We start from the raw sequence: 25,231 nt of genomic DNA, 5'->3' as shown, positions 1-25,231 counted from the left end.
TATCTTTTAGGTTATGTAAGAAGAATGATAAAATAAAGAAGTAACGTTGTTTTTATAATATTCGTAGTATTTTTAATTTTATAACCTGATCTGACTTTTAGAGGTAGTAGCGTTATAAATTTTTTCTGATTTAATAAACCCTAACCTATTAAATCACTATAATCAAAATAAGTTTATATTTCAGTTTATTATAATAAAATAAAGCTGAATAGATTGTTAACAATATAAGATTAGGTTAAAATACATCAGTATAAAATAAAATCTTTTAATATTCTAAAAATTACAATACGTAACGATTAATGTGATATAGCGTAACGTGATCTTGCTTCATTAATTTGTATACAGTTATATAAAATTTTTATTGCTTCACATATAGAGTTGAATAAAATGTGTTTAATCATAATAATAAACACCCTAATGTAAGGTTATAAATAATGCGTCTTTACAAATATGTATAATGCAATAAAAAAATGTAATAGAATGCTTATCAATGAGCACAATACAAATTCATAGGATTCTTCTACTGTTATAGTGTAATCAATAGAATTTTATGGGTATAACAACTTGTATATTCATAATTACTTCACATATTAATATCTACATATTAATATATCTGGCTGCAGTGCAACAAGTGTAAATACACCACGCATCATGATTCCTTTATGATGCATCGTATGAAAGATCATAACGAGGAAAGGGCAGCTGACGAACACATCTTCGAGAGCTAGCAGGAAAGTGAAAGACATAGTTACAACAAAGTGAATGACTTGGAGAACAAGGAGAATGAAACAGATTGAGTAGCGCTAAATCCAAGAGAAATTGTTCAGATGCATTCTTGCTATCTGTTACAATTTATATAATTATAGACGACACTGTTGATACGTTAGAGATAATTCTGACATTGTTATCAAGGATGATAAAGCGATGGAGGTAACACTTTTGGAGCCGGTTCAGTCAGTTTTCCCTATTACTCAATCAACCCCACTATTACTGTTGAATTTATCAAATTATAATCATCTATATGCTTCCGCTACATTACCAGCGAGTAGGTATTATTTACTGATTAGTTAATACATTACTGTAAATCTGTCTTAAAAAGGAATTTTTTCTTACGAAAGGTGTTTCCACGTTGTCCCAAGAACAAATGTATGTTCTGCAGCCGATTGACACGGCTGATATTGAAAACTTGAGGAAGATAATAAGATTGGACTTGGATCCTGAGCAGAAAATGGAAATGAAGTGCGAAAGTAGAAAATGAATAACTTTGAAAAAGGATGGAAGTCTAGAACTGATAGAGATGCCTTGGAACGAGACAGAAGGATCGAATATTGACGATGGTGTTTGATTAACTATGCAAAAATGAAAGACACTTTAGTATTACATTTGGTTGCTTTAACTGTTGAAAAACTCAGTGTAATATACAGAAATTTATTATAATTCTAATGCTATAAATGAAGTAACTTTATTCGTCATACTTGAATTTTCGCATGACACTCGCAATGATGTTTATTTTGCTGATCAAAGCTGTGTCATGTTGACAATACATCGATGTCAATTGACTCACGGTTGGAAAAATTGCAGTTTCGCTCTTTCAATTTTATTTATATTGCTAATTGTTATTCCTCTTAATCGTATGTTACTTCGTAAACAACCGTCGTTGTTTGAATAATGCATACTTTCATTAAATGTAATTTAAAGAAAAGAATTATAATAAAAAAATTTATCTCACGTAAAAAACAATGTTTTTTTATTATTTCATACAAACTTTTTTTACAAATAAAAACATTAGGTTAATTTGTTTAATGATCCATATTATAATTGTTTTGAGTAATTTAATTTTAAAAACTTATGAATTTCTAATTTAAAATAAATAATATTTTTTAAATTAACTTTTAACTTAATTTTTAACTATTTTTATTTATGAAAACCTACTCAGAAAATTTTATAATAAATGCAAATAAAATAATTAATATAAATTATTATAAATGTAATTTATTATAATACAATGAATAAATAATATATAATAAAATTGATAAAGGAAAAAAAACATAATAAAACTTAATTCAAGTAATTTTTTTTTTTTTTTTTTTAATATAACGTATAATTATATATATATATTTTTTATATTATACATTTTTTCTGGGACGCTGGAAATATATACAATCTAAGAAATTGACGCGCAAGTTTAGTGCGTAAGTTTTTAAAGTTAAATTACTCAAAACAATTATAATATGGATCATTAAATAAATTAACCTAATGTTTTTATTTGTAAAAGAAGTTTGTATGAAATAATAAAAAAACATTGTTTTTTACGTGGGATAAATTTTTTTATTATAATTCTTTTCTTTAAATTACATTTAATGAAAGTATGCATTAAATGTAGTATGCTGTACACCCAGCGATTTTGATTCTGTCCATGGAAAAATTTTCCAAATTGAGAAGTCGCTATTTTTCTACATACTCGCAGTTCATGATTAGTGTAACAACTAGAGCTTATTGGTTGTTACGTTAATCATAAATTGTAAGTATGTAGAAAGATAGCGACTTCTCAGTTTGGAAAATTTCCCCATGGACAGAATCAAAGTCGCTGGGTGTACTTCCAGTACAGTCTCGTGCAGGAATAGAAAACAAGCCTCATGTAACATTTCCCCTAGGGCGGAAACGTGAAAAGTGAAAAGTTTTACGTGAACTGCACGATCATGTATGTATGTATGAAAGGTTGCAACAAATTTTCTTCGATTGTTTTTGAAAAATAGACTTGCTCATCAAACGGCGAACATAATTGGTTCTTACTTGTCGATCCAACCAATTACGTTCGCCGATCAATGAGCAAGTCTACATTCCAAAAACCATCGAAGAAAATGTGTTGCAACCTTTTAGCTCACGACTGTACAGTCGTGTTCATTATAGTTGCGACACTTTTTCTTAGATGCGTTTCTGAACGCGCAACTATAACGAGAGCTGAGGACATGATTGGTTCTTACTTGTGGATCCAGCCAATTACGTTCGCCGCTCTATGAGCAAAGTTACATTTCAAAAACTATCAAAAAAAGTGTCGCAACTATAATGAACACGACTGTACGGTCAATTGATTTATGCAGGCAATAACCGCTAACTTATAGCGTTTTTCATTGGGAGAACTAGTGCGCACTGAGTGCTCACTCGCCGCGGGTAACGTGTTTCATTGGGTGTTTCAGTACACGCTAAGACGGTACGCGTTGTTTCATTGGGAAGTCTAGTGTCGAGTTTTTGCATTATAGTGCGAGATTTCGGCACGAGCTCCGCGAGACGGTGTCAGTTTAGTGCAATATGGCTGCGCCAGATGGTTAAATACGGAGGAACAAAATGTAAATGAGACTTATAATGGAGATAGAGGAGAACAAAAAGCTCTGTTGAAAAAATTAGAAGAAAAAAGAAATTTAATGGAATAATTATTTCAATGAAACGTATATACAATAAAATATTTTATTTCAACTTTTTTTGGCTTACACATTTATTCTTTGACCACGTAAGAACTGAAAATTTGCAACTTTTTTTACATTTTAACCTGTTTCGTATTAGATAATTAAATAATTATCACAGTTAAATAATCCCTTTTTTAAATTACAATGTCTTATATTTTTAAAATTGCACACCATTAATTGCAACACCTGACAATCTTATAAGTGGTATAATTTTGTTACGAATGCAAGTGCAAAAAAAACAAAATATACATATTCTAATAAGGCAGTGTATGGCAGCTAGTGTATCTTGAAAACGATTCACTTTTATAAGCACTCACTGCAAACTACGTTTCCAGAAATTTTAAAATTGCATACTACTATGCGTTCCCATCAAGTCGCGAGTGTTTCATTGAATGTGCAAGAAACTCGCACTTTCAATGCACTCGGACAGTTACTACATTTACACGGCCCGACTTACGCCGAAGTTATAACATCGATGTTGTAAAACTGGCTAATCACGAATACTCCTCAGAAGAATGGAAAGATTGTGATTAGTTAGTATCATAACATCGATGTTATAACTTCGGCGTAAGTTGGGCCGTGTAAACGTAGTAAGTGTCGCTTGAACTCGGCGAGTTTCTAGTGCGCACTCCGTGTATTCCAATGGAGAACGCTATTAAAGTTGGTTTATATTAGCCGTTACCGTAAGAAATTGACCAATCATAGTTGATGTATAAAGGAATAATTGATTATGATTAATGAATTTCTTACGGTAACGGCTATTATAAACCAACTTTTATGCCCATTTTCATCAATATAGATTAACTTTAATCTCAGTTTAAATTACTCCTTATTTTTTTCCAATTCTTAGAAGTGAAGAAAGATAAACAGTAAGTTAAACTGAGATCAAAGTTAATCTGTGTTGGTGGAAATAGGCAATAAGGTTGGTTTATGCAATAACCGCTAACTTACGCTGGAACTGGTAAAAAATTGACCAATTGTAGTCGATTATTCTTCTACAAATCGATTATGATTGGCTAATTTCTTACCGGTTTCGGTATAAGTTAGCGGTTATTGTCTGCATAAACCACCTTATAAGGGTTGGTTTGTAATAACCGTTACCGTAAAAAATTCAGCAATCATAATTGATTATTCTTCTATAAGGGCTTCGTTTACTAATCTGTGTTAAAGCGTTTTTCATTGGGAAATCTAGTGCGCACTGAATGTGCATTCATTGCTGGCAATTGGACGTTTCGGTTCGCACGATGACGATACCAACGGAAACGCCCAATTACTTGCAGCGATTGCACACTCAGTACGCACTAGTTTTCCCAGTGAAAAACGCTATCAGGGTGCAGTCCCATGGAGCGTATCAGGCGTATCGCGGATTGCGCGTATCGAAAATCTGACCAATCGCGAACGTTCCGCTGCTTCCGCTGTTCTTGGTTCGCTACCGTTCCGCCGAAGTTATTCTTTAGCGTATTCAATCGAGCGGATCAGAGCGGATTGAGGTTAACATAAAGAAAAATAGCAGTTTCTTGTAATTGATACAATTAAAACAATTATGAACAAAGAAAATATAAGTCCTGTGAGTAGCATATAGCATTTTAAAATATTATTTTTGTAATACTTATTAATTATAATATTTTAAGGTTAGTTTAGAATTCGACGAAGCATATTTTTGATTAGTCTACACTGATTATTTCAGTTTAATATAAATACGGATATAAATATTGTATTATGAATTGCAAATTACAAATTGCAAATTACAAATATTGGTCTGACCCAATATTTCCGTTTTCCTTTATTCGCAATTTTTCTCTCGTTTTTTAATGCTTAATAATAAAGCGCATAAAGATTAATAATTTTACGATGTATTTCATGCCTGGTAAAAACATCGTAATTTATTCGTTTTAAACGTTTTATTAATAAAGCAATTGAAAGCAATATTGTTTTCGATTTCATTCTGCACCTGTTAAAAGTCAAATGTTTTATTTACTTATACTAAATAAATTAATAAATTAAATAAAATTCACTTTATATATACTGTGAATATTCTACTATTCTTCCGTCTGCTTTTGTTCTTACGGTCCCATGAAGCGGAATTCGCGTAAGCGGATCAGCGGTTCACCAATCACAAGACTGTTTGGATGAGAGAAATAACAAAATTCGTTTCGTGATTGAGCATCCGCTTAATACGCTTACGCAAATTCCGCTTCATAGGACCGTAGGAACAAAACGTTCACGTCCGAAAGCAGCGGAACGTTCGCGATTGGTCAGATTTTCGATACGCGCAATCCGCGATACGCCTGATACGCTCCATGGGACTGCACCCTTAGAGCTAACCGAGAGGTTAATTGATTGGAATTGACCAATCACATCGCCTATTCTGTGAAATAACAAATGTGATTGGTCAATTCCAATGGATTAGCCGATTGGTTAGATTGGTGAAAAAAACTCTAAATGGATTATGATTGGCCAATTTTTTACAATTACGGCTATTATAAACCAGCTTTAATGCTACAAAGCATATTTTGATTGGTCAATTTATAAATTTCTTTGTTCTGATTGGTTAATCAAATGCTTTGAAGCATTCTAATGTTTAATTGACCGCTGCCTAGGTTTTATGTTACGCATTTCATGTAAAATGGGCTTTAAGACAGAAGAAGTGATGAAGTCAATCAAACTCAGACGGAGATAGTGTTTTTTGCTCTCTATATAAAAATCTATGTAACGAATAACGTATCATTGTAAATATCAATCATCACGTGGTTTGCTTGTGACAAATTTACCTAAATTTTCATGTTTCTCGTTATCGACAAATTGAATTAAAAAGGCAGAACTGCATTAAAATTGAGTAGATTATCCTCACCTTGTCAAGGTTAGAATTCCTTTCTAATCACCACGGGAGCTGAACAGTCACTCATGTCCATCTCTCAGATGGAAAGTATCCTTTTAATTTTTAATTATACACTAACATCTTGTGTTAAAAGTGTGTTTTCTTATAAAATTAAATTGGAAGTGACACATGTTGACGTATCAAAAGATGCTAAATCTAAAAATTTTATTTTGTGGAATGTTCTTTTATTACATTTGTAATAATTGAAGAATATATTCCAACAATGTACACAGATGACAGGGTTCAATTCAGTGCTTTTCAACATAAGTCTACACCATTAAAATGCTCTATTTGGCTATGTCATTTTGTTTATCCATGTAGAATATAAAATCATAATGGATGCTTTCCACTTAATAGCACAAGTTGATGTAAACAGCTTTCTATCTTTTTTTAGTATTCAATGAGTAACAAAGATAAAATGCTTGTGTCATCTTGTGTCACTAAATGGAAAGCATTTAATGTGATGTTATGACTTTAGATCTGTTTGTATTGTACTTTTTGTACTTAGTATTTTTGTTGTCTCTTTTTCTCCTATGTTTAAATATATATTTACCTTGTTTCAAGTACAAACATTTTTGAGGATTTCAAGCGATGCAAATAAATCTCTTATAAGATATATTTATGATATTATTTTTCAAAGTAACGAAAATGATAATTTTATGATTCTGTATTCTACCTGGGTCTCTATGGATACCAATATTACTTTTTTAACAGAATTGATGTAATAAAATTTTGAAATTAAATGAAATATGTTGAAATAAGAGTAAATTAAAAAAGTTTTTTTAATAGTACTTCATCTACAAGTTGACACTGTAATTCTATGTTATGCAGGGTATGACTGTGTTCCATTGCTGGAAAGCATTCAGTGATACCTTTGCATGAATCAGATGCTATTCATAATCTGATGTTAGATTCAAGATTGTCTTAAAGATATATGTGATATTTTGAGACATTACTAAAAATTTTATTAATCTGTTTATTATATTGAAATATCTGAAAAATTTGAATACAATTCATTTATTGTATCTATTTGTAAATTTGATAAAACAGTAGCATTACAAATAAAATTTTTTTTTACTAAAATTTGAGTAAATATTTGTGCAAAAATTTATTTAGGTCCTCTTATTCATTTAAAAGTTGTTTACGTATGAATAATATGATTTTTACAATAAAATATACATAATTTTTACCTCTGTTTTTCACAAAAAATTTGCAAACTTAAGTCTTGTTTTGAATCATTTAGACATACAAACTCTTTTAAAACTCTGTCTAGTCATAGTCTGATGGCTGTTTACAGGGTTTCAAAGCAATTGTGAATATAAAATATCAGATCATGAATACTGAATTATAATTTGTCCAAATTCATAAACAAAGAACTGCAAATCTTCATACAAAAAACTATGTTTTTCTTAATAGCAAAATGTAGAGAATTTATTCAATTTGAAATTTGCGGTGAAGGAGTTAGAGAGAAACTCAAAAAAATGCGAGAAAGAGGAAAAAATAGAGAAGTCAAAGGTCAAGAAAGCGATACAAAAAGGTAACATGGAAGGCGCTCGCATTCATGCAGAGAATGCGATTCGACAGAAGAATCAGGCCTTAAATTATCTCAGAATGAGTGCCAGAGTAGATGCAGTGGCTAGCAGGGTACAGACTGCATTGACAACTCGTAAAGTCACTCATTCCATGGCTGGTGTTGTGAAAGCCATGGATGCTGCTATGAAATCGATGAATCTGGAGAAGATCTCTGGACTTATGGACAGATTTGAGAGTCAATTTGAGGATCTGGATGTGCAAAGCTCGTATATGGAGAATGCTATGTCACAAACTACAACTACCAATGTACCTCAGAACGATGTAGATGCTCTAATGCAGCAAGTTGCAGATGAAGCTGGGTAAGAATTCGATTTTATTAAAGTTGATAAAATATCACATCTTTAGGAAATCATGCCAGTAAAAATTGATATTTAAAAAAAAAACTGATCTCTTTTTTATTAAAAACAATGAAATAAATAAACAATGAGAGAATGTAGTCAATAGAAAAAAAACTTCCAATTTAAGTTTTATTTAAAATGAAATTTGTAATAAATTAGAAATTAATGTAAATAAATTAATTTTTTGTTATATAAGATGTACAGTAAATATGAAACAGATTTATATAAGTAAAAATTTTTAATTTTATTTTTTCATTAAATTAAAAAATAATATAAAATGTAATAATATTATGCCCAAAGTTTTTATTTAAGAATAGGTTTTTCAAATTAATTAGACCTAAAAGCTTTATTATTATAAGATTATTATCATTATTATCAATTTGTTACTATTGATTGATTTTTCTTTAAATTATAGTATTATTAATATGATTTACTACTGAAGACATTTTTGCTTCATTAATTAAAGCAAAAATATTTTTTGCATATAGTTATATAAAAATATTTTAGTGTTATATATTAGTCATTTTTATAGTTTTTGCTAATTTACTCCACTAAAAATTCAGGACATTGAAAATCACAATTTAATTACCTGGTTTTTTTTACTTACTGAACTTTTTTGATCAACTCTGGCTTCTATTTGTTATTTTAATAGTTTTTTTATATATTCATTTAAGAATTTGATCAAATTTTGGAAACAAGTTTATGATTAATTCTCAAATTTTTGAAATTCTTTGATTGTATAATTTTTAAAAAATATAACTTTAAAATTGTTTTAAGTCTTATGGAATGGAGAATTATATAAATAAATAAATTATTACTTTAGCTTTACAAAATTTAGCCAAGAAGGGACTTTATTTACATCTGATCCTTAACTCACACATCCATTTATATCTTAACTTACTAAAATTTAAGTTTGTGTATCTTATATCTATTAAGTATATGTAAAGTTTTAATCTTCTTTTAGCCCTCTAATGTAATTATTTTAAATTGTAATATTTTTCCGCCGTTTTGTGTTTTTATAAGGTTGATATTGAACTTTTTAAAATGCCATTCATTATGACGCGATGGTACACATAACTTTACGTTAGATGATAATGCTTAAAGCTTTTTATATTATGTTGACTCTTCGTCGAGCGCATGTAATCTTACAGATTCATAGTAAACATATTTAGGACGAATTAAACCTTAGATATTTGAAAATATGTTTATCATGATTTTATAATCACGTGCGTCCGACAGAGATTTAAAAGCTATATGTATATGTGTACACACACACACACACACACACACACACACACACGCGCGCGCGCGCGCGCGCGCGCGCAAGTCATCTGACTCTCTTTTTCACTTTTCAAGCTGAAGAGCCTTCTTAAAAACTTAAATTTTTATCTTATGTGTATAATGTAAACAAAAATTATTTCATATATTCAAAGTAATTGACAAGTAAAAGACTGTTGTTACTTTGAGCTATATTTAAATAAAAATATTATTTAATTACTGATTATTTTTACAATTAAATGATATTATTTTTTTACAGATTGGAATTGAACATGGAACTTCCATCGGGTCAGCTGGGCAGTATTGGTACTTCGACAGCGGTGAGCCAGGAACAGGATGAATTAACACAAAGATTGGCACGACTTAGAGAATAATGACATGTTGCTTTAATGTATATTGTAATTTTTTTAAATCCAAAATATTCTTTAAAATCTATCCTTTTTTATAAATGTAGTTTTTTTTTTCAAAATTCTTTTACTTTGCTTGTAATTAAGAAATTATTTAAAACTCTATTTTATAAAATATGTAATATATTTCTAATATTATTATTATACATATTAAGCATTACAATATGATAATGCATATAATTTTCCTCAACGCTAAATAACAGTCCGATAAGTCAATAAGGATAGTGAAATAACATTTAGGTTTAAAGGAGCTTGATAATTTGTACGTGGTGTACATTAGTAAATATAAGAAAAGCTTTACTAAATATAAGAATATCATAGGCTATATTGATCTACAGAGTGATCGAATTTGAAGACAATTGGTTTCTTACTATTTATTTAGCATTTTAAGATTTTCGATTTTACAAATTGCTTTCCATAAAAATTGACTTAAACTTGTAAATGTGTTTAATATGATTGTTCAATCTACTTCTCCTGAAAAGTGAAAAGAATTGAAATTGAGATTAATTTCAATAATAAAATTGCTGAATTTTTTATTAATATAATTTGTATAACATAATCGTAAGTGCAATCTCGCAAAATGTTTTTCATAAAATTGGTTGTACACCATAAAAAATAAAAAATAAAAATTTGTTATTAACTTTTAAAGATTATTCTAAAATTAAGATAAAACTTCATGAATAATTTTTGAATGGCAAAATTAAATTCAATTAAATAAAAACTGCAAAATATGATCAAAGACAAAGAGAGCAATTTGGTATCATATATTTTTTACTTTCTGTATTAGAAGTGTCATTGAAAATGACAATAAAATGCTTCAATGTATTTTTGTAAATAAGTATTCATATTAATATCTGTTATTTTAAAAATGTAATATTTCATTTTTAAAAAATTAATATATCACAATCTTTGTAGAAAAGTTTGTAACACAGCTAAGAGATCATTGCATATACAAATATACACAATAGTATATAAACAATATGTCGTGAGGATTCTCAATAATTAAAAATTGAATGACTTGAGGAGTATTTTATAACAGTAATTTAAAAAAATATTCAAACAATTTTTTTAAACATTGTTTTAAATTACTCTTCTTGATTAAAGAAAAAATTTTTTTAATTTTAATTTTTAAAAATATTAAACATTTTTTATTACTGTTATACAATACTCTTCAAGCTATTCGATCAACTTTCATTCAAAACATTTTTTCTATTTTTTATAGTTTTGACAATATTCGTTTTAAAAGAAAAAATCAATTTTCTTCAAAGGTTTTTTACTTCCTAAAAGTGAGAACGGGCACGAATAAATACTTTATTTTGATCTGTACTACAATATATTAAAGGCTCGTCAAAATCGGAGGGGAATGCTTCCGTCCTTTTCCTTGTTAGTGTTAATAATACATTGAAATTTCACATTTCTGACTGCAATTGAATACATACGTATCGTGTCCGTTTTTGTCTGCAATTGGATACATACGCATCCTGTCCGTTTCTGCCTGTAAATGCGTACACAAAAAAAATTTTTATTATAGGTTAATCTAATACGCATATATTCTATTTTACTAATTATAATTATGCATTATTTTATCATTTTTAAAAACGCATTGGCGCCGGCGGGATTCGAACCTAAGATTTCGGGATAATACGCTAACACTAAGCTAATCGTACACTTGCAATATCGTTAATAAAAAGTTATATTTGAAGTAAAACTGATTTGAACAGCAAGAAACTTACGTATTAAGTATCGCGCGAACACTCCTAGCACTTTGATTATTTAGCCTTAAATATTTTTAAAATAAACCATATAAATAATTAAAACCTGTTCCTGCCCATGGCTAGATTAATATAATCAAAAAACAATGATTGGAAATAGTACCAGAGCATGAAAAAACATTATTAACTTAAGAAGCACGCAAAAATCAATTTTGCAACTAATTGTTATAAACGAATTACTAAAAATTGACTAAAGGAAAACTAATTACGCCAATCGATTCTACGGAAAAAATGACTCAAGAAACATATAACGCTTTCTTAATTGTTATAAACAAATTAGATGCAAAATTAATTTTTGCAACGTTTCTTTAGTATTTTTTCCCGTAAAATCGATTGGTGCAATCAGTTCTCTTTTAGAGTAAATTTTTAATAATTTGTTTATACCAATTGGTTGCAAAATTGAATTTTAAAAGTTCTTTTTACATCGAGCTTTCGACTTATAACTGACACAAGCTTTTGAAACAATATATGAAGAATATTCTTGAAACATTGTATGAATATTCTGAAAAATATATTAAAAATCTTTATGAATATTTTTGCAATATTTATAAAATATTCAATAATTTTCTTGTAGTTTTTGCAAAATTAACTTCATACTTCATGAATTTTCAAAACCTGCATTCTATAAATATTCTGAAAACGTTCATAGTGCGTATTTAATAAAACTTGATTTTTAAAAGAGTTCATAAAAGATTTTATCGATATTTAAAGACATTTATATTTTTAAGTATCAATAAAATCTTTTATAAATAAATGAGAAGAGGGTGTTATGGTTACTGTGGATATTATGGCTACCCCCATTATCTCCGTTATTAGGTGATAAATTCTAACAATTGTTTATGGAATTATTCAATTAGTAACCTATCGTTTTTTTAGTGGCGCTAATATACCAATATACAATAACTAACAATTATTATAAGGCATTTTTACTTTTGAACACTTCTAAACTTTTTCAAGGTACATTTTAGCACTTAATTACACATACGTTCTCATTGTTTTTAAACTTGAGCGTATTATCACAGAAATGTATGTACACACGAGTGTTTTTTTTTTATATTTAACTTTTTATTCAGTCATACACATTTCAAGCTATACAAATTAAACATTATAGAATTTTGTTAACTTATACATTTTTATATCGAATTGTTTCTTCGATAAATCGATTGTTACTTTAAAAAGACATGGTTATTAATTAGGACATTTACCTTAGGCGAGACAAAGATATCTGAAATTCGAGATTTTAGAAACGACTCTGAATACGAACTTGAAAGAAGCACGTCGCTTCTCTATAAAGAGGGGATGCTTGACTTTATCTTCGCAGTGTAGCGGATTCTTCTCAGTATACAGTGCACACATCCACATGTGCTTTATAATTTCTCCTACACATTTATTTATAAACCATTCAGTCTTTCTGGAATTAATTCAACATGATTTCTTCAGTGAGGCTTCTTTTTACGTTACTAACGCTGACATTAGGCAAGTAAATTTTTTCTTTTTCTGTCTCTTCTTATTTCGCTCTAAGTTCACGCACAACCAAAATTCACGCGAAACATTCACGCTAATACAAGCGAGTTTTTGAATTAATCGATTGATTAGTTGCTTCATTGCTCTCTAAAAATGTGTAATTTATAATATGCAATTACATTTCGTATCCCAAGTGACACAAGTAAAAAATATGAAATTGTTCACGAGAGAGAAAAAAATTGAGTATTTCAAAATTAATTAATTATTTAAGGTATTAAACATTATCCCCTATAACATTTTCTAGCAAATGTTGGCAACAGATTATGATAGCAAAAAAATTTCAAAAGAAAAACATTTGGTTTTGCTATTCATACAGAACAGTATTGCAAAAACATTGCAAAATATTGCTGCAACGTTTCTGCCGTATTACGTATCAATATTTTTGAAGTGGACATTTTAATATTGTTTAAATGTTGTTGAAACATTGCAGCAATATTTTACAATATTATTGCAATGCTGTGCTGTATTGGTAATTTTGTTAACATATTTCCATCAATACGGAATAATCGTCTGTGTCGACAAAATATATGACAGAATAGTGATTAATAGTAAACAGATGTCGAATTGACATCAATTTGATGTCGAAATCATCAAACTGACATTATTTTGATGTCGGTTCAATAAGTCACTTCTTATTGGGTTTGCTATTGCAAATAGTGTCAGCAATATTTATGATTGCTTAATTAATAAACGCATTTTTATGGAGAGCAACAGTCACCTGTCGTAGCAAAAGGGCTAAAGTTTACTGCATGTGATAAATTTTAGACACTTTTCAATTACATTTTATATCACAAGATTTTAGAATTTCGTTTCTGTTCTAAAATTTCATATGACATTTTGCAGAATCCTCCCTTATGGAAATGAATTATTAGAAGCTAATAATTACTAAATAATAGATTTTCATGATTATTTACTCTCTAATAGTGATGATTTTTACATCCAATAATCAAATTGTTCGCAATAATTATTCTTCAATAGTTTTTAAATGAGTAATTATTGATTTTATTAAACAGATTGTTTACAATAACCATTCTTCAATAGTTTTTCATTGAGTAATTATTGATTTCACTAATTATTTGCAATAATTATTCTCCAATAACTTCTTATTGATTAAAAATAGTGCACTGTAGTGATCATTACTTTCATAACAAATAATTTTTGATTATTGATTCCATTAATCACCCTTGAAAAAAAGTTGATAAACTTGTTTCAATAAACTGATTACTGATTAGTAACTGATTATATTTCGTCAGTTAACTGATAAAATATCATCAGTTACTGATTAGTAATCTGTTTATTGAAACAAGTTTATCAACTTTTTTTTTAAGGGCAGATTATTTGTATTTAACGATCACTACAGTCCACTACTTTTATAGTTATATGAATCATTATTAGCTTTTAATTGTTGAACTATACACAATAATACTATTTAAAATTATGTCCAATAATTTTAAGCCAAGAGAACAATGTTATATCAATGTCTTTTGCGATAATCATTACTATAATTAAACTATAGCTATTCATAAAATTACCACTATGTGAAAATTTTGTAATTAAAGCATGCAAACAAGAACAATCGGACAACTAGTTGATATATTATATACTTTTCTTCTTATTTTAATAATTTTCAGAAATTTTACAAAATTAAAATTTTTTTAAATTAAAAAAATATATCTCAGCCTCTATACAATTAACTAAAGATATAGTACATCTATAATCTCTGGCGTAAAGTACTTAAACTTATATAAAATAAAAACAAAAATAAATTTTATTATGTAAAACAACGTATTCATACATATTTGAAATTTTGGGCCCTGTAATAATCACATCATTACAAAAATAAAGAGACTTTGACCGGACTGAAACCAAAACCGATAACTGAATCATAACCATTATTTTAGTCTGACCGAAATAGAAACCGAAATATTGTACAAGCTAATAGACCGTAACCGTAACCTGACCGAAAATATTTTTCTGGTTTTTTTGGTCAGATTTTTAAAAATGCTGTTAAAGATCATATTAAAGATCAGGTAAAAAAAGAAGAAAAAGCACATGTTGTATAGACTTCTCTCTCTACAAAATAAGAATAAGAGAAAAAGATACACGGCATCTATATTTCATCTCTTTTTTTAATATTTTTAAATCAATACCTGCTCCACAGGTATGCATTTGATTTTAAAGATTAATTTTTCCTTTAATTTGGAAACATAAAATAAATACAAAAGAATAAGATCTTTGTAATGTTAAATCTAAATTTTTAAAGCTAAAATTATATTTCAATTTTTCCTCTTTTAGAGCACTGAAAAAGTTTGACAATTTTAATTGAACTTTCAAGACTGTAGATATTTACTTCTAGGTTCTCAATCAATAGCGATATTACAAGGTGTCTACAGAGAGTTACTTTTTTATTTCTTTGCTTTTGTTATGATAATTTGATTAAAATTAATATGTTATTTTATAGAGAAAAACTACCATTACCCTTGTAGAAAAATACTACTGAGCACTACTAGTGCGCAGTAGTATTTTGAGGCACTACTGCACCACTACACTACTGCACTACAACACTACTACACTATTGCTACTGTAGTGCAAAGAAGTGCAGTAGTTTTCAATAATGCTAACAATAAGTAGTGTTAAGATTTTCTGTAGCTCTTATTATTTTGTTTTGTAATAAGTTGTTTTTTATACATATAGAAAAAAGTTATGTATAAATAATTGCGATTCTTATCACTCAAACACATTTTTTTTTAACAATACATTCACATGTGAAATAATAAGACTTTATATGACCACATTTTAATATAATCCTAGCAAGTATCTTATTATTCATCATGCAAGTTTACATAAGATTTGTTATCATAATGATATACAAACTAATCAACCCAGCTAACAAGACAACATCGAAAACATAATTATTTTCAAATCGGTTGTACTGTATTGTATTAGTTGTATTATGTTTTACTGAAAAATTTAGATTCACAATTCAATTGGAAAATTAAAAAACAATTCAATTAAACGCTATAGAGCTCAATCATTGTACTATACGACTGATTTAAAAGGTATTATGTTTTAGGGGAGGCCGGGGTAAAATGTTCCTGGGGTACGTTGTTTACGGTGATTATAATTTCAAAATAAAAAAAGATAGCGATATTTTCTAAGTACATCACGAAACAACAACCGATCACGCAAATGCGGCAACTATCTTAATATCGCAAGTAGCGTTTAACTCAATTTACGCCGCGGTCTGTGTAAAGACATGCTCGTAAATCAAGTAAGTAAATATTTGTCCATCGTAATTTTTTGGTCTATTTCGAGGCCTATTTCTTATTTAAGGTAGTTCCTATTATTTATTGTGTTTATGTAGATGGATATACATTCAGAAATATGATACACTAGTGTTTATTCGTCCATTTTAACATGTAGGCAAAAAATTGTATCAAGATGTTACATGTGTCGAATGGGGCTAGTTGTTACCGTGATTTGGGGTACGTTGTTAACCTGGAAAAATTTGCCCTGTCGCATATGTGCACTTATCTATATCGATTCTCATTTTGTTATAGGATGCGGACATATAACAAAAGACAGAAAAAGTTTTAATGGAATATACAACATTTAATCTCAAAGAATTAAAGTGGAAGCAGAAATGAGAAAATTTTATTAAAATAAAAAATTTTTAAACTACAAAAACTTGACACTGTTAGATATTTAAATATCTATCTAATAATCAAATGTTGTAAAGTATAATAGTAACTTAGAAAATTATAATAACTTACAATGTTACTTAAATGTTAAAGAAACTTAATTTGTAACTTACTTCTAATGGTTTTTATAACGCATATTTTACAAGTGTTACATTTATTGCATTCGTTCTTCAAATTCTTTTCCTTGCTTTTCTTATCCAGTAGCGCCATATTTTCATAGTTACAAAATTTTTTATTTTAATAAAATGTTCTTATTTCTGCTTTCTTTTTTAAGCTTTTAATATTTAACTTTTTATTGTTCTTCTAAAAGATTGATTACTTTTTTATTTTATTATTATTTAAATTAGGTACGTAAAAAAATCACAAAGATTATCTTAATATTGTTTTCCTAAAAAGCTGATCATTTTTTTATTTTATTATTATTTAGATTAGATTTTTAAATTTATTATTTAGAAGGATCGTAAAGATCATTTCAAAGTACTGATCTCATAAATACAAATGTTTGTATTACATAAATACAAAAAAATGAGATAAAATATAGTTTTAAATGTGGTTTATAATTATTATAAACTCTATGACTGTTAATTATAATTATAATTAAATATAAATATCAGTTGTTTAGCTTTAATGTACCTGATTGTCTCGTTACCTCATTAAATATTAATTATAAATATAATTCACGTGTTTTAATTTATTAAAAAATGTTTTTTTTTCTTTATAATGACTTTATATCTTTTGGTAACAAATTACCCCAGTGCAGTAACAACTAACCCCATGAAGGGGTAAAACGTTCCTCTCTGACTTTGACACTTATAAATAACTTTGTACAAAAATCAATGATAATATGCTACAATTAACCTTATAATCCTAAAATACAATAAATTTGATGATAAATCAGTCAAAGGAACAACAAATTATTTTACTAGCCATTTTTGATATTTTCTTAAAATCCGAACTTTTATCCCCGGTCTCCCCCTACTAAAAAATGCAAGTTCAAAAACACATTCAATCTTATTAGACCGAACAGAGCTTTTTAATAATTTTAACAGTGGTCACTGAGTGAGAATGCGAAATTAGACTTGTATCAGCGCTGCATCCTAAATTCCAATATGGTGAGGTTAATAACAAGAGCTTATTGTAGTATAATGTAGTAAGTTGACCCTATTACTGTAATAAGTTGGCCTCCGTAATATTCGTATTACAATAACCGCATGTGGTCCATCGAATGTAGTATTTTCGTGCGGGATTACAATAATCACATGGATTACAATTCCTAGCCCGTAAATTTTTTCGTAAGAAAAGTGCAATAGTGTTCAATGCAGTAGTGTAGTGGTGCAGTAGTGCCGTAGTACTTCAAAATACTACTGCGCACTAGTAGTGCTTAATAGTATTTTTCTACAAGGGTAATAACAGTGAAAAAACGACCATTAACGCTACAAGTTACTGAGAATGTTGAGGTAAAACAAAAAAGAGATTTTGAATGACCTGAAACCTTCATGTTTTTTAAACATTTTTATATTAAACAAGTGTTGTTTACAATAAACAGGAATTTTTTATAATATGATATTTATACATGTATTATTTTTATACATTATCATTTTTATATGTTATTAAATTTTACAATAAATAATTGTATTATACATCCGTAACCGTAATCGAAATCCAAACGGTGACCGTAACCATTATCAGTAACAAGATCAAAATCGAAACAAAAAATTGGATGTAATCTCTGATCGTAACCGTAACCGGACTGAAATTTTATTTCGGGCAGGGCCCCTGCAAAAATGTGACTTTTAATTCAAATCAGCAGAAAATTTTTTTTTTTATGTTTTTTAATGTTTATTTTTCATTAGTTTTACATTATACAGTATTATTGTAAAAAACAATGATTTTACTAACGAGCATTCAGTACGTCAATGCCAAAAAAAACAATTCCTTCCTTAATTTTCTTTATCTCTCTAAAATGTTAAAATTTACGAGTTCATTGAACCTCAAAAGATGTCATTTAAATAACTTTTTTTTCTTCCAAAATTGCGCATTAACGAACCTAATAATATCATTATATTATCTTGAAGATTATTTTCTAATATCTTACACTCAAATATGAGCTCTTAAAGAGTTCTTTCTGATAACATAATGCTTACTGAGTGATTTCATAATAGTAAAGATGGTAAAATTTATCAAACTAAATCTCGAGTTAAGCCTCGAATTGCAAGCTTTTTTGCGAGCATTGTTTAAGATAGGCAGTATTTTCTCGCCACATCAAAGAGATGCTTGGTTCCGCTTCAAGGTTCCGCTCGAAATTTAATTCCATTTGGACTTATCTTTAGGAATTATAAAAGAAGTATTTATAACTTCAGTAAAATTCCGACATTGTGGAACGAGCAATAAATTCTGTCATGACTAATTTATCTATATCATTATTAAACATAGTTCATTATCTATTATCACTAAACATATTATAACAAAAGAATCAAAATATTTTATACTACTTTATGTAGAAGGATTTTAATTAAAAAAGATATGTTAAATAGCCATTCCAAAATTATAGAATTCATAAAATTAAAGAAGAATATGGTAATACTTTATGAGTCGTATAGGTATTATGAGCTCGTATTATTTCTGTTAAAGTGACAAATTGCTATCCAACAAATTAAAATGAATTGAAATGGATAGAAATGAATTCATTTCGTCATTTTCAAATTTCCGCTTCAGATTTTTCGAATCTATTCAAATTTAAAAATAATCAGATGTGAATACATCCGAATTCAATATAATGAATAGTTTATTTCATATCATTCATTTAAATCCAAAAATAATACATCTGAATTTAAAATAATAAATAACTTAAATTTGGCATTTTAATTCATTTGAGTTCACTTTAATCCAAAAATACTCCGGGACTTTAAAGCATAAACTCAGATAAATTAAAATTAAAAATGCAACAAATAATATATTCGGCACTTAACCGAATACCGAATATTCGGCAAAGTCATAAGCCGAAGGTGTATATATTCGGCACGGATAAAAGCACATGACGGGCGCATAGCTTAAATTTTCTGATTGCGCCCCCCGCATTTCCGTGTACATTTGCATATGACAGGTTTGTGCGCTTGGACGGCGCAATGTAAAAGATGTTTTTATTCAAGTTAATATTTTCATTACTTTTGTGAAAAACGTACACTATGGTTTCTACAAATAAGAAGAAATTGTTTATATGGACTTTAATAGATTGATCTCCTACAATGCACAGAAATTCGTTTGTTTGCATTATAAATTTGCCGTTTCTTAATTTTAATTACATTGATTAATTATTAAATAAAAAAATAAAAATTAATGGATATTTAGTTTAAATACTATTGTTTCTATTTTTTAAAAATTATTATTATTCTTAAAGCATTAAACCTGATTTATACAGGCCGTAACCATAAGAAATTGAAAAATCACACTCGATTTATAAAACAATCGACTGTAATTGGCCAACTTCTTACGGTTACGACCTGCATAAACCAGGCTTTACTGTTAAAAAGTATTTATTGTTAAAAAAATTTGAACTTTTATTTCCAGATGAAAAAATATATTTTAATTAATGGCAATTATTTTGCTCCAAAAAAAATTTATTAAAACCTTGCAATTTGAAATTTTACTTGATATAATAAATTTAAATTTTTTAAAAATTAAAATTACTATTATTTTATTTAAAACTGTACTAAATAAATGCATTATATAACAAACTATGTTTAATATAAGTTAATTTTATTAGCTATATAAATATATATTTATTCAAGCATGAAATACATCTGCGGCTTACATTAGATGGTAACAGTCACTATATTTCCCTAATTTCTTTCTATTTTTATTTTTAAAATTATTTGGTATATGGTCGAATAATAAAAACATTACTGAATAGACAGAATCGTGAGATAGTTGCTGAACGAAACTAGTAAACGAAAATGGATTAAAAATTTGTAATCTATTTTAATACATTCGAATACATTTTGAATTATAAAACAGCAATTGAGTCATTTTAATTTTATATCATGGATTAAAATAAATTGGATAATCCGTGAAAACTCCTTTTAGATTACAAAAATAAAAATCATTTTATTTTAATCCCGTTTCATGGATTAATATGAATCATAAGGCCCGCATAACGTTTTGGATTAAAAAAAATAGAAATTAAGTAATTTCGATCTCACTTTATGGATTAAAATGGATTTGAGGAATTCTTAAACTTTGATTGGATAAAAACAGATTTGTGTGATCATTGTCGAATCCAAATTTTTGATTTTTTGAGTCCATTTTTATCCATTTAAATAATATTTTGAATCTATTTTTGTTTACTGAAATAATGATTTTTTTATGATTTATATAAGAAAAGATAGATAAAAGGAAAGATAAAAAGTGATCAAAGTGACTGGATGGCAGCATTAGAATTGTCTCGAGGAGAATCTAAAAAATCATTAATTCATCATTCCATTTTTACTCATTTTTCGATACACTCCTTTAATTGAATTGAAATGGATTCAAAAAAATCAAGAATTTGGATTCAGCAATGACCATGCAAATTAATTTTGATCCATTTTAATCCATTTTTGTTTGCTGGGTCAATTTCGGGTCAGTAAACGGAAATATATTTAAATGGATAGAAAACTTTTAATCCGTTTTAATTCATTTGAACATTTTGAATTAAATAAGAATAGCAGTTATGCCATTTCAATCTTATGTCATAGATTAAAATAAATTGCATGGTCCGCAAAAACTTCTTTTGGATTGAAAGAATAGGAATCACTTCATTTCATTTTCGTTTCATGAATTAAAATGGATTAAAAGAAATTTTAATTGAATTGAAATAAATTAAAAAAATCAAAACTGTTGATTCGACAATAACTGCACGAATCCATTTCTAAGTATTGGGTGTACAACTTAGTTCGGTCCGTTTTCAAAAGATGGTTCTAGGTGCGATAAATGGTTGACGGCGACAATTGATTTTTACTGTATTGTAAAGTGTCAACATCTGTCAACTAAATATTGTTTACAAGCCTTTGAGTTTTGCACAACAAGTTTAATTTTTACTGCGTTGAAAATGTCGAGTTTTGCTCCAAATAAGCACCATTTGCGGAAATGTTTTGATTTTCTGTTTCAATTGGAAGAAAAGTGCAGCTGAAGCGCATCGAATACTTGTGGAAGTGTATGGTGAATCTGCACCATCGGATAAATCTTGCAGAGAATGGTTTCGACGATTTAAAAGTGGTGACTTTAATGTTGAAGACAAAGAGCGTTTGGGTCAACCAAAAAAGTTTGAAAAGGAAGAATTAGAAACATTACTCGATCAAAATTTGTGTCAAACGCAAGAAGAGCTCGCAAAAATATTGGAAGTTACTCAACAAGCTATTTTGAAACGACTCAAAGCCGCGGGATACATCTGTTGCGTAGATATTTATTGCTCACAGGATTCGCTTGTACAGATACGGAGAGAACTCGGTCTCTCCTTATGCCAACGTATTATAAACGAAGACTCGGCTTCTAATATTGCTAACGGTTATCGCTCGTAGATCGGCGCATTGGAGACTCAGCTCTCAAATCAGTACTGATCCGAACGCAATAAAACTCGTGAAAATAAGGAAACTCGTGAACGCAAGAACGATCTGAGTCTTACGGCTTTTCTCGGCTTATATATATAGTCCTAGTTTACACCGAGCACTACGCGATACGCGTACTAACTAATAATTTTCTATTAAATTATTTTAATTTCGGAAATAAATTTAAAAAATAGTATATTAAATTGGTACAATATGAATCGAGATAATTAAATATATGTATTATGTATACACGCATTGTCGAAAGTAAGATAAATTAATAGAAAGTTACGCGTATCAAGTGCTCGGTGTAAACTAGGCCATATATACAGGGTGTCAGAAAAAAGGGTCACATATTTTGATAGCAAGTAGTATTGATCAAAACAAAAAGAAAAGGTCTAATTAACATGGATCCTGAAACTAATATCTTCAAAGATACAAGCTATTTTACTATTTGAGCTCTTTGTCATTTTCTCATTAGTCGGGTCATCTTTAGAATGTAATGAACAAAGAAGTAGAAAAGAGTGGGGTACAATGGGGATATCTTTTTTCTAGATGCCTTAAAAAATAAAAAATAAACAAAAAGAGATAAAAAAAATAATTTTTATTTTAATATAAAATGTAATCATTAATCTTCTATAAAAAAAACTGAAATAAAGAAACTAAATGTATGTACATATGATAACAAAATAAAAACTCCTTTTTTTACAAAAAACAAAAAATTTTAATGCTGACTGAGACGATTAATCTCGTACTGACGAACTCTCGTATAGCAACAGTAGTAAACACTCTTTTGTTTACTAGGGCTGCTCACATTCGTCAAAGCCTACGCAACGTCGTTTGACTTGTAGTATCTATTGCAAAGGTAAATATCAGGAGACATTCTAAAGATGACACAACTAATAAGAAAATGACAAAGAGCTCGAATAACAAATTAGCTTGTATCTTTGAAGATATTAGTTTTAGGACTCATGTTAATTAAACCTTTTTTTTGTTTTGATCAATACTACTTGCTATCAAAATATGTGACCCTTTTTTTCTGACACCTTGTATACGGATCCGTGACCCTAGCGTGGGCCAATCGTACCCTTTTGAGGGTCGTGTCTTGTTGACCGATGGTAGCCAATCAAGACTTGATCTGTCGCGTTCGCTCGGCGAGTGAATCGTGATTTTAATTTCGACGGAACAACCTTTTAAATCAAGGAAATTGGATCTCATACGAATTGAAATCGAGAGATATCGAGCGACGATTTTGCATGTCCGAAATGTTGCTTGAACGATACAAAAAGAAGTCTTTTCTGCATCAAATCATTACCGGGGACGAGAAATGGATTCACTACAACCCAAACGTAAAAAATCGTAAAACCCGGCCAATCAGGAACATCAATGCCGAAGCCGAATATCCATGGTGCCAAGGTAATACTCTGTATTTGGTGGGATCAGAAGGGTATGATCCACTATGAGCTGCTAAAACTTGGTCAAATCATTACGGAAGACTTCTACCGGCAACAATTGATCCGTTTAAAGCGAGCTATAGCCAAAAAACGTCTAGAATATGCGATCAGACACGAGTCCATAATCTTTCACCATGACAACGCTTGGTCTCATGTTGCTGTTCCGGTTAAAAACTATTTGAAAAATAGCGGATGGGAAGTTCTGGCTCATGCCTTATAGCCCACACCTTGCCCCTTCCAACTACCATTTATTTCGATCGATACAGAACGCTTTGATTGGAAAACGCTTTACTTCAGAACAGGGTATCAAAAATTGGCTCAATTCATTCTTGGCTTTAAAAGATAAACGTTTCATCCGCGACGAAATCCATAAATTGCCAGAAAGATGGGAAAAAGTAGTGGCTAGCGATGGACAATACTTTGAATAAGATATTAATTCATTTTATCATTCAAATAAATGCATTTTACAAGCAAAAAAACAGACCGAATTAAGTTGTACACCCAATATGTGTTCTACTATTTAATATGTTTAAAGTACGTTTGAATGGCAGAAATATAAACATTCTATACATTCTATAGTATACTTTACGACATTCCATGGAATGTTTTATGTATTTTTATATAGAATATTTTGCAAAAACTCTATAAAAATATAGATAGCTCTTTGTAATATACAAAATATAATAATTTTATTTTTTAAATTCTAGGAGTACTTTTGTCTTCCAATATTACGACAGATGTAAAAGAGGACATCTACCCAAGGCATCACAAAATTAAAAACTCTTTACAGTTAATTTCAGTGGTATATAAATAATACTTCATTAAACTCAACGGTAGACTTTATACTGTCACGTATTTTTTCTCTTGCCAGAGAGCAGGAGTGAAATACGCGATCAAACAAAAAGAACAAAATATTGCGCCAAACGCGCGCACGGGCAACGATCGTATATTTTCAGAAAATAAAGAAAACATATCAATATATATCAGATATACATACAACAAGAAAATTTGGACCTTTGGAGATTTTATTATATAGAAGTTTCTAACATTAAACAACCTATCTTTTAAAAATTTATGGATGCCTGTACATAGCGCTTAAAAAATGGCATCTTTTTCAATATATCTGATATACAGGATGATTATTAATGAATGTCCCCACTTTTTACCATAGGAGCATTGTTCCGTACACGGTCCACACACACACGCACGCGCACGCGCACACGCGCATACATGCACGCACACG

At 29.0% G+C, this 25,231-nt stretch overlaps 2 protein-coding genes across 3 annotated transcripts; both read left to right on the top strand.

Annotated features, from left to right (window-relative positions):
- Positions 1-83: 83 nt before the first annotated feature.
- On the top strand, positions 84-1,730 carry LOC105207229. Of its 2 annotated transcripts, none has more exons than XM_039456383.1 (4): positions 84-103; positions 624-792; positions 913-1,045; positions 1,119-1,730. In XM_039456383.1, exons 2-4 carry the CDS (start codon positions 763-765, stop codon positions 1,256-1,258), a joined length of 303 nt encoding a protein of 100 aa, XP_039312317.1. In that variant the 5' UTR covers positions 84-103; positions 624-762; the 3' UTR covers positions 1,259-1,730. The 2 variants fall into 2 exon arrangements, with proteins under 2 accessions (XP_039312317.1, XP_025996017.1); XM_026140232.2 differs by lacking the exon at positions 84-103 and adding an exon at positions 290-554.
- Positions 1,731-6,099: 4,369 nt separating this feature from the next.
- LOC105202628 (charged multivesicular body protein 1b) lies at positions 6,100-10,939 on the top strand. Its single transcript, XM_026140230.2, has 3 exons — positions 6,100-6,390; positions 7,769-8,234; positions 9,811-10,939. Exons 1-3 carry the CDS (start codon positions 6,369-6,371, stop codon positions 9,923-9,925), a joined length of 603 nt encoding a protein of 200 aa, XP_025996015.1. The 5' UTR covers positions 6,100-6,368; the 3' UTR covers positions 9,926-10,939.
- Positions 10,940-25,231: the final 14,292 nt, after the last annotated feature.

The sequence above is a fragment of the Solenopsis invicta genome, chromosome 13, assembly GCF_016802725.1.
Source record: "Solenopsis invicta isolate M01_SB chromosome 13, UNIL_Sinv_3.0, whole genome shotgun sequence".
NCBI lineage: Eukaryota > Metazoa > Arthropoda > Insecta > Hymenoptera > Formicidae > Solenopsis > Solenopsis invicta.
Note: the sequence above shows the minus strand (reverse complement) of the source record. Positions and strands in the feature narration are given on the sequence as shown.

Coding starts and splice junctions, on each gene's coding strand:
- LOC105207229 (XM_039456383.1), top strand. CDS start 763: ATGACTTGGAGAACAAGGAGAATGAAACAG. Junction 793..912: donor GAACAAGGAGAATGAAACAG/ATTGAGTAGCGC, acceptor ATTGTTATCAAG/GATGATAAAGCGATGGAGGT. Junction 1,046..1,118: donor TTCCGCTACATTACCAGCGA/GTAGGTATTATT, acceptor TTCTTACGAAAG/GTGTTTCCACGTTGTCCCAA.
- LOC105202628 (XM_026140230.2), top strand. CDS start 6,369: ATGTCCATCTCTCAGATGGAAA. Junction 6,391..7,768: donor GTCCATCTCTCAGATGGAAA/GTATCCTTTTAA, acceptor AGCAAAATGTAG/AGAATTTATTCAATTTGAAA. Junction 8,235..9,810: donor CAAGTTGCAGATGAAGCTGG/GTAAGAATTCGA, acceptor ATTTTTTTACAG/ATTGGAATTGAACATGGAAC.